This window comes from Panthera onca, chromosome F1 (genome assembly GCF_046562875.1).
Source record: "Panthera onca isolate mPanOnc1 chromosome F1, mPanOnc1 haplotype 2, whole genome shotgun sequence".
Classification (NCBI taxonomy): Eukaryota; Metazoa; Chordata; class Mammalia; order Carnivora; family Felidae; genus Panthera; species Panthera onca.
The window spans coordinates 67,265,264-67,275,817 of NC_138355.1; the positions used below are offsets into that span (position 1 = coordinate 67,265,264).

At 49.7% G+C, this 10,554-nt stretch overlaps 1 protein-coding gene across 1 annotated transcript; it reads left to right on the forward strand.

The window, feature by feature from the left end:
• The first annotated feature begins 39 nt into the window (after positions 1-39).
• PIGM (phosphatidylinositol glycan anchor biosynthesis class M) lies at positions 40-5,500 on the forward strand. Its single transcript, XM_060644545.3, has one exon. The coding sequence runs from the start codon at positions 191-193 to the stop codon at positions 1,451-1,453; it is 1,263 nt and encodes a 420-aa protein (XP_060500528.3). The 5' UTR covers positions 40-190; the 3' UTR covers positions 1,454-5,500.
• The last annotated feature ends 5,054 nt before the right edge of the window (positions 5,501-10,554 follow it).

Sequence of the window (10,554 nt, forward strand, 5' to 3'; positions counted from 1 at the left end):
CCGGGCCACTGAGAGCGCGGCGCGGCGCCTCCGACCGGAAGCGGGGCGGGGGCGGGGCCTCCTGCCGGAAGCGACCGCCCGGCCGAGGTTTCGGTTGGCGGCCGGCGGTGGGAGATGCGCCCGCGAGCGAAGGGCGGGCGTTCGAAGGCAGCTCGGCGCTGGGGCTGAGCGGCTGAGGCGCCGCGCGGTCATGGCCCCCACCAAGCCCTGGGGAGAGTGGTTCCTGGGCCTGCGGGTGCCGCCCGCCGGCGTCTTCGGGGTGGCCTTCCTCGCCCGGGTGGCCCTGGTTTTCTACGGCGTCTTCCAGGACCGGACGCTGCTCGTGCGGTACACGGACGTCGACTACCGGGTGTTCACGGACGCCGCGCGCTTCGTCACCGAGGGGCGCTCCCCGTACCTGCGGGCCACGTACCGCTACACCCCGCTGCTGGGCTGGCTGCTCACGCCCAACGTGTACCTGTGCGAGCTCTTCGGGAAGTTTCTGTTTATCAGCTGCGACCTGCTCACCGCCTTCCTCCTCTACCGCCTGCTGCTCTTCCAGGGGCTGGGCCGGCGCCGGGCTTGCGGCTACTGTGTCTTCTGGCTCCTTAACCCGCTGCCCATGGCGGTGTCCAGCCGCGGCAACGCCGACTCGATGGTCGCGGCGCTGGTGCTGGCGACGCTGTACCTGCTCGCGAGGAGGCAGGTGGCGTGCGCCGCGGTGTCGTACGGCCTCGCCGTGCACATGAAGATGTACCCGGTGACCTACATCCTGCCCATCGCCCTGCACTTGCTCCCGGAGCGCGGCGACCCCGGCCGGCCCCGCTGCCCCTTCCAGGCCCGCCTGTACGAATTCCTCAAGAGGCTGTGCAGTCGGGCCGTGCTGCTCTTCGTCGCCGTCGCCGGGCTCACGTTTTCCGCCCTGAGCTTCGGCTTCTACCAGAAATACGGCTGGGAGTTTCTGGAGCACACCTACCTGTACCACCTGACGAGGCGGGACATCCGGCACAACTTCTCGCCCTACTTCTACATGCTGTACTTGACCGCGGAGAGCCCGTGGAGCTTCTCCCTGGGCCTCGCCGCCTTCCTGCCGCAGTTCCTCCTGCTGTCGGCCGTGTCGTTCGCCTACTACAGGGACCTCGTCTTCTGCTGTTTCCTGCACACGGCCATCTTCGTGACTTTTAACAAAGTCTGCACCTCCCAGTACTTTCTTTGGTACCTCTGCCTGCTGCCCCTGGTGATGCCGCTGGTGAGGATACGGTGGAAACGCGCCGTGGTTCTCCTGATGCTGTGGTTCATCGGGCAGGCCCTCTGGCTGGCTCCTGCGTACCTCCTGGAGTTTCAGGGAAAGAACACCTTTCTGTTTATCTGGTTAGCGGGTTTGTTCTTCCTTCTTATCAACTGTTCCATCCTAATTCAAATTATTTCCCATTACAAGCAGGAACCCCTGGCAGAGAGAATCAAATATGACTAATTCGGGCTCCCGTTCTTCTGCCACTTCTAGTACATTCGGATGGTGCCGAACGGGCCAGAAGAGAGCTTTGGAGACATTTTTGAACATCCTGTGCACGCTGGTGAAAGTTCAGTTGGGAGCATGAATCCCGGCCCCGAGGGAGATTAAAACGAATGGTTGCCTTGTATATAAAGGGGACTCAATAATTGAGGTCCACCTCTAGGAAATCTTAGGCCTCATTCATCGGGAGCACGATGAGAAGGAAAGGTTACTTGTTTCAACACCGAAAGGCTGATGAAACTATCAGATGCCAAAAGGTTTTGGAAGAAAAATAGAGGAATGTAGTCAGTCCCGGGGTCTAACCCAGTGTTCATACCAGCTACACTATGCTGCAGAGTCTAAAGCTGTCTTTTCTTTTCAACCCCCCACTTTTTCTTTTGAAAGCTTTCCCAAAAGCTGTGAAAACTCGCGGAATGTTCCTAAAGTACAGCTTTTAGATGTAAAGTGGTAAATATTAACTCTTGTGCTTAGGTTGGGAAAGTTCATTCTGTATTAAAAGTGGGGGCTTAGAAAAGAGCCCAAAGAATTTAAACTGTAATCATGTTTCACATATCTGTTTCATTACTTAGTTTTTCAGCACTTAGTCTCATGGTATTACACTACCATTTGGTTTTATGCAGAAAGGATTAAATTAAAATTCAGCCATCTTTAAACTGAAGTCATTACATTATTTTAAAATAGCATCTTGCTTTTGATGTTTGAAGTCCACAAACTATTAAGGACATTTTAGTGTTCTTTTATACCCCTTTGTTTTTAATTTTCTGATTGCTTTTTTTTCTAGTTTTCTTTTTTTTTTTTTAAATGTTTATTTCTGAGAGACAGACAGACAGAATGCTAGCAGCGGAGGGGCAGAGAGAGAGGGAGACACAGAATCCGAAGCAGGCTCCAGGCTCTGAGCTGTCAGCACAGAGCCCTACTTGGGGCTCGAACCCATGAACCGTGAGATCATGACCTGAGCCGAAGTTGGACACTTAGCCTGACTGAGCCCCCCGGCCGCCCCTAATTTTCTGATTGCTTAAAAATATTTTTCGTCTGGAATTTAAGTGAATCTTGTGTCATCTGTGTTGCGAAAATGCAAAGTAGTAGATTTTAAGTGATAAAAAAATTACATTGTTAGTAAAGTGTTTTCCAGCTTAAAAATACCCCTCTGAAGAAAATTCTATGATGGAAATGGAGACCTGTGTGGGAGGCTCTGGAAAGCATTAAGAAGCATCATTAGTCTTCAGACCAGGAAATTGAGGGAGAGACTGTGGACCTGAGGCTTTGCTGGGCAGATCCATTTCCCTTATTACTATCATATTTCTAGGAAAAAATGTTTTCTGAGTTTCAAACAAGCAACCTAAAATTTTTTTTAGTCCCCATCTAGGTTGGGGACTCCCTAAGAAGCTAAAATGTAGGAGTTTGCTTTTGTGGTTTTAAAAGATGAGTAATTAAGTGACATTGTTCTTTCATAGTACAACACACACACACACAGAAGCACAACTTTAGAGAAGTAGTATATTTCATATCAGTTCCGGCCAAAAAGAGACTTTGAGAGTAATGTCTGCGGGCTGGTCATAAACAAGAATGCTGTTACTGGGAGCACTTCTTTGATGGATGTGTTTTGGGACCTGCCATTAGAAGGAGGGAAAGAATGGGTGGTTTTGCATGGGTTGTTGTTCAGTGAAAATAGCAGAGACCATTAATTGTTGGAGATGGTGACCGTTCTTAGAGCATCTAGTCTCATATCCCATGTTAGGTCTTACCTTGAGTACTCTTCGTATGTGATTGTTCATTAGTTGCCTTCCAGCCATGACTTTTTTATCCTTTTTTTTTTTTTCATTCTTTTGTAATAATAATTAAATTTTTTTTTGGTAGAGAGGCACCTGGGTGGTTCAGTCGGTTGAGCTTCTGACTTCGGCTCAGGTCATGATCTCACAGTTTGTGGGTTTGAGCCCCGCATCAGGCTCTGTGCTGACTGCTTGCTCAGAGCCTGGAGCCTGCTTCGGATTCTGTGTCTCCTTCTCTCTCTGCCCCTCCCCTGCTCACGCTTTGTCTCAGTCTGTTTCTCAAAAATAAAAATAAATGTAAAAAAAAAACCAATTTTTTTTTGGTAGAACTGGTGGGAAAGGGGTGGGAAACATGGAATTCCAGTATCCCAATATAATTGTCTTTTTGGTATTCCAGACTATTTTTTAGATTGTCATAAGTATATTCACTTATTAATTTCCCAATTTGTTTACTTTAATATTCTGTTTTTGTCGCGGCTTACTCTGTACTTACATTGAAGTTGCTGAGTAACACTCCCATCGCACGGATGTTCACATCATAAATAGGTCAGTCTTCCACTGTGAAACCTCGACAGTTGCCTCTAATCTAAGACTTTAAACGTTTTCCATGTCTTAGATCATTCCCTTAACATTCTCAGAGTGTCTGATATTCTTAGAAGTCGGTGGAGTTCTGCTGGGATCTTTGGACAGAGCTTCAAGTGCAGAACCTGCCCTGGGGGGACATTCTCTCCCGAAGAACTGTGGGCATTTCTCAAAAGATGTAGAGGCTGTTTTGCAGCTCGTAGGCTGCAAACCATTTATAAATTCATGAAGTGATTTTATTTTGTCTCTTGAGGGTTTTCATTTTTTTCATTTTTCTTCCTGGTTTTATACAATCTCTTGTCTTCTTTTCACTTGCAGTCTTTTTGGTGTCTTTAGTAGTCCTTTAAGAACACCTTAAAATCGTATAGGACTTTGCCTTATTTCCTACACAGTTCTTTTTGTTCTAATGATCAATGTACCTTAAGATCAATGTACCCATTTATAGATAAGCGCTAATTATTAGCCTATGAGGCACCGTACTTAAGAGAATCTGTTCTAAACCCAGCAGACCACATGGCTTATTTTCTTCAGTAGTCGCCTTACTGTCTTCAAAATGTCCTTAAATATCTCTAGATAAATTTCCTGGATTAGGTACATTGGAAAGGCTCACATTCTCCCGGCCCCCACACAAGACTCTTAAAACTGTAGATTTTAGTTACCGACTTCTCACCATTTGGCTGAATGACTCTGTGGCATAACATTGTGTCAAAAGTTGGATAAAACTTGGCTTGCAGTTAGTTTTCTGCACCACCACCTGGCCTCAACCATCTGTACAGTGGGTGGAAAAGGGAAAAGATGGAAAATTTCACATGGGACAGTCTCTAAATGCAACCTCGTGTTTTTGTTTGTTCCCCAGTGCTTTCTTATGAACACTTTAAACACGGCCCATAAACCTAGCATCAAAGTTCAACAATTAGTGTTTTGCTGTATTTGCTTTATTTACACGTACTATTTTTAAATTATTACTATTATTGTTTTTAAATTAATGCTCATTTTTGAGAGAGAGCGGGGGAGTGGCAGAGAGGGAGACAGAGGGTCCGAAGTGGGCTCTGTGCCGACAGCAGAGAGCTGGATGTAGGGCTTGAACTTAACCGTGAGATCACGACCTGAGCCGAAGTCAAATGCTTAGCCGACTGAGCCACCCAGGCGCCCCTTATTTTTATTTTTATTTTTTAGAGGAAGAAGGAGAGAGAGTGCAAGCGGGAAAAAGGGGCAGAGAGAGAGAACCTTAAGCAGGCTCTATGCTCAGTGTAGAGCCTGACGTGGGGCTCAGTCCCACAACCGTGGGATCGTGACCTGAGCTGAAAAAGTCAGACCCTCAATAACTGAGCCAGCCAGGCACCCTATATATATTATTTTTATTATTTATTTGTATATATAATTTTTTCTGAACCATATGAGGTTGCAGACATCAGTGAACTTCACCGGTAAATTCGTTAGACATCTCCTAGAAATAGTCTTTTCTTACAAAACTGTAATATTGTTATATCATTTAACAGCCTGTCCGTTTTCTAGTTTCTCGAATTATTTTGTGTTTAATCTTAAAGAATAGACCTTGGATTCTCCGGAAGAGCGTGCTAGAGAACCTGTAATTAAGCATTTTGGATCTTTTCCTGGTCTTTACAATTAAGTGAGAAGTAAAGGAATTTACCTCCCATCGAAGTCGAACAAATAATTCTTTGGTGAGCGTCTTTCTGTCTCCCTCCTAGGAAGACCCAGGGTGGGCATCATCCCTAAGAAGTTTTTCAGATAAAAGATTATACGTGTTTAGATTCCTCGTATCCACCCCTCCCCCACGACAACCGATGAACTGATTTTACAACGTGGTGATGGTTAAGTTGTGGCTTTTCATGATTCACCGATTCAGGATCCCTCTTCTGCCGTACGTGGCTTCGGTTCATTTTCACGGCAACACTTTGGTGTTGGAGTTGGAGCTGGCATTCGTACTCCCGTTTTACAGATGAGAAAAGAGGCTCAAAGATTAGATGACTCACTAAGTGTCCGGGCTAGAATCTGACGAGAGTTTTGCCTGACTGCCCTACTCCTTCCATTCTGTTATGTTTTGGATTTTCCCCGGAGCGTGCAGGCCCGGTAAATGGAGATTGCCGCAAAATAAACAGGACTCGGCACTAACCGTCACAAACGTCGGCCAGTGTGTCCTTCCTAAACTTGCAGTATCTGCTCGAGGGCTAGTTCTCACTTGTGCGGAGGTTCCCGCTGGCCCCAAACTTCTTTTTAATCATCCCAGACATGTCATAATCCCCTCCCACATCCAAATCCTCTCACCAGATTTTATTTTCTTTGCGACGGCTGACTTGATAATGCCCTTTCTCTCCCTGGCCTGGGCTAAAGCTGATTTGCAGAACCGCGCGTTAGCCCCGCTGTGGTAGATCAAGCTATGGAAATTACGTGACCGTAATTTCCAAAAGGTAACTGATCATTATTAGATTCCTCTCTCTCTACCGTGTGTGTCGATTCATGCATTTATAACTCATGACCAAGACTTGAGAGTTTGGCATATGAGGACACAGGTTCAGATAGCTGAGGTTCAAGTTCCAGTGTATGACCTTGGGCGAGGTCCTTTTACCTACGCGGACTAGTTTTCTGTCTGTGAAGTGAGGACGATACCATAATCCTCAGGATCGTCTGCAAGGATTAAATGAGCTACTATCCCGGTGTTGGCACAGAGCTAGCCATTCCGCATCGCCTCCCCAGCTTTAACATCTGTTTACAAGCATTTAAAGAAGGAGCTAATGTGGAGTCTAGATGTAAGCCTTCCTCCCCTCCCCCGGCCCCTCACCCCACCATCCCGGTCTAATGGATATAGGAAAATAACCTGGACTTATACCAAATAATTGTTTAAACTGCCCGTTACTATGACTTCATTCCTTCTAACGTTGAGCTGGTTCTTTGAAAAGGCAGTGGTTATATGTGAAAATGTACGTGCAGAATTTTCAGAGGCCTGGTTCTGTCTTGACAGTTGACTAAGCAGTGGAGGTTCGGCTCATGCCCCTCGGTTGGCACTTATGACCCCATCGTGTGGAGGTGTCACTCACGGGGCCGGCGCTCTGTCGTGGGAGCGTGTCTTCTGCCTGGGTCGAAGCATCAGAATGGCATAAGCACTTTTTCCGCGCTGACCCGGGAGAACCATTCATTTAGTAAAAACAAGCGTTTGTATTCTTTATCCTAAACAAAACCCAGACTGACGGAATATTCCTAGCTGCTCAGACACATTGCCAATGGTTTTGTCTGCCACAGGAAGCGAAATGACACAGTGACTATGTAAAGATCATTTGGAGCATGACTGTTTGAAGCTCGGTTCATTTCTCAAAGGAAGTTTTTCACCTTTGCTCCCTATTTTTTCACAATTATTTATAGATCCAGGCCCGTGCCGAGTCCTATAATAGACGAGTAAGACTAGGTCCATGCGCCTGGAGAGTTAACGGTAAAGTCAGAAACATACCCTGTTGATAAAATGCTGTGTGAGACCCCGCTAAGTTCCACAGCAGTCCTGTGATTTGTGCCACGGGGAAGTGGAGGGCGTCACTGCTCTTTTACGGGGAAGAACACTGACGCTCAGAAACCGTGACTTTCCAAGGCCAAATAGCTTGTTACTGGCGAGGACAGGTCTGGTCTGATTCTGCTGTGTTTCATTTTGCAAGTCCTTCTTGATTCCACGTGATGACAGGTGACGACAGCGAAAAACTTCCTTACGCGCCCCACGCCCTTCGTTGAGCAAACGACCCGGCACGAGGCGCGGAGCGTCCCCTGTGTGCCAGCCGCCGTCCTGGGTGTTGGGGAGGCCGCTCTACGTGAGGCACTCTCTCCACGGGGCTTGTGTTTTCACGGGAGGCCATGGAGTAAACACGATTGTGGGGATTACCGGAAGGAAAAGAAAGGTGGGCTAAGAAGAGGGGAGCCGCGGCAGGGAGGAGGGGAGGTGGTGCTCCTGTAGACGGGGCGCTGAGGGACGGCATCTTTTTGTTGTTGTTTTTCTTTCTATAAAGTATTCATTTTAAGTTTATTTATTTTGAGAGAGAGCACAGGAGGGGCAGAGAGAGAGGGAAAGAGAATCCCAAGCAGGCTCCACACTGCCAGCACGGAGCCCAATGCGGGGCTCGAACTCACAGACCGTGAGACCATGACCTGAGCCCAAACCCGGAGTCGGTCGCTCAACCGACCGAGCCCCCCGGGCGCCCCCAGGGAAGGCATCTTGGGGGCGGCTTCCGAGCAGAGGCCTGAAGGAAGTGAGGAAGAGACGTTGTTGACGCAGGTGTCCGGGAGAGAGCGAACAGCAGGGCAAAGGCCCTGAGGTACGGGCGAGCCTGGCGTGTTGAAGGAGGCGCAAGAAGGGGAGTGCGACCGAGTGGAGCCCGCCAGGAACAGCCAGGATCTCACTTGCGGTCGTCAGCAGCCCACCGTGAAGGCGAGTTGACAAGCACCTTTAACGTCGGCGTTTTAACGTCGGCGTTTCCGCTGGCCTGTAATCCAAGGCCTTAAACTCAGCCTACGGTTTCCTGACTTTTGAGCACAGGCTTATTTGTAAAGGAGAGGATGATATACGATGTATACAACGTAGGTTTGAGCAGTGGTATGAAGTTCTTTCGCGCGTTGTTTCGAGACACGAGGATTTTGTTTCAAATCCCGTTTTCACGGGTGAGAACCCTGACTCAGAACGTAGGCGCTTTGCCCAAGGTCAGCGTTAGCATGAGACAGCAGCACAGCCCGGATCCCCTGGGGCCAAAGTCACCCCCTTCTCGGGGCTGCCCGCGTCCTTTAGATGCGGTGAGATGGCCAACGGGACCTTAGAAGGCAGGACATTCAGGAACAAGCGGCCCGGTAGGTCATTCATTCATTCAGGCCGTCAGTCAACACGTGTGTTAGCCACTCTGTGCCAGGCCCTCAGCCAGACTGGGGGTACAAGGGCGACACGTGTCCTGGCTTCCAGAGACTCACCGTGTCTTACAGAGGATACAGCTGGGAAGGTGCTGACGCCCCCACGTGACGCTGGCTGGAGCACAGCGCCCGTAGAGTCGTCGGGAGCGCTTCGCTGGCCCATCCGTCGGACGAGGCTGGCGCAGAGCTTGGTTCATACGAGTGTTCGTTAAACAAGGAGGCCAGTTGTAGTGTCTCTAATACCCTGTCTAAGCAAACCCCAAGCTATGCCGGTCAGTGCCTCAAGGTTAGGAACTCAAAGCTTACGAACGACCGATCACAAACAGCCATGTAGGCTTTCCCAAATAACGCAACAGCTTTTTAAAAATGTTTTTTTAAGATTTATTTTTAGGGAGAAAGAGCATGAGCGGGGGAGGGGCAGAGGGCCAGGGAGACAGAGGATCCAAAGCGGGCTCCACGCTGCCAGCATCGAGCCTAATGCAGGGCTCGAGCTCAGGGACCCGAGTGAGATCATGACCTGAGCCGAAGTCGGAAGCTCAACCAACTGAGCCACCCAGGGACCCCTCCAAGTAATGCAACAGCTTAAGCTATAGCCAACCAAATACTGTCCTTGCTTTGTTACCGCCTCTTGTCTGTGAACGCCTCTCCCCAGGCTCCTGTTGGCAGAACGTGCCTCAGCCAGTTTCACGCTGCCCGCTTGGAATTACTTTTTACTCAAAATCTTTTTTTTTTTAATGTTTATTTATTTTGGGGGTGGGGGGAGAGAGAGACAGAGTGCAAGCAGGGGAGGGGCAGAGAGAGGGGGAGACACAGAATCCGAAGCAGGCTCCTGGTTCTGAGCCGTCGGCACAGAGCCCGACGCGGGGCTCGAACCCACGGACTGTGAGATCGTGACCCGAGCCCAAGTCCATCGGTTACCTGACGGAGCCACCCAGGGCGCCCCTTACTCAAACTCTTAGAACGTTTGACATGACTTGGTTTATGTTTTAACACGAGGCACTGAGATATTTGTTGGCTTATCTGCTTTCCTCCAATACTGGGCAAACTCTGGGAGCTTCGTCTGAAACTTGCCTGCGTAAAATCACTCGGTGGCTCATTACCCCCTGGATAATCCTTAGTGCCCTACGCCTTTTATGCTCTGGCCCTTGCCTGCACGGCTAGCATCACCTTCTACCTCCCCGCGCCCCACAGCCGTGCCTTTGCAGCTGTTGATACTCTGGCCAATTCACTCTTCTCCCTTGTCTCTCTCACGGCCGCCCCTTTCCGGATGAGCTTCTTCGTGAGACGTTCTCTGATGCGGTTCTCGTGCACACAGCGCGGGGCGCACCGTCCCCGTGCCTCTCCATGTGCGGGTCTCTGGCGTGTGGCCTGTGAGCTCCCTAGGAACAGCGATGCTTCTCCATTGCTTTCGTTTTCCAGGGTCTTCCCAAAACCGGGCGGAGCCCGACAGGGGGCACCTGTCACTGGGCTGCTGAGCGGGCCACGCCCAGCCCTAGGAGGGTCGAATCGAGTCGGGCCCCATTCCATCAAGGGGGAGCCAGGAGAGTGGGCTTTTTTGCCCAGCGCCTGTGGCGCCAGGCGCGGAATAGGAAAGGAGCAGTTTCTGGGGGCCTGTCATTTCCAAATGCCCTCAGGATCCAGCTAGATTCCTAAGCTAGAAGCTTACACTGCCCTCCCCCCGCCATTCCTCCTCCTTCACTCACTACCCACCTCCTCATCTAATCCCTCGATGACTCTTGCCGGTTCCACATTCTAATGTCCCCGGGGCCTCCTGGCACCTCGCCATTGTGGTTGCGGAGTCCGCAGCTCGTCTGG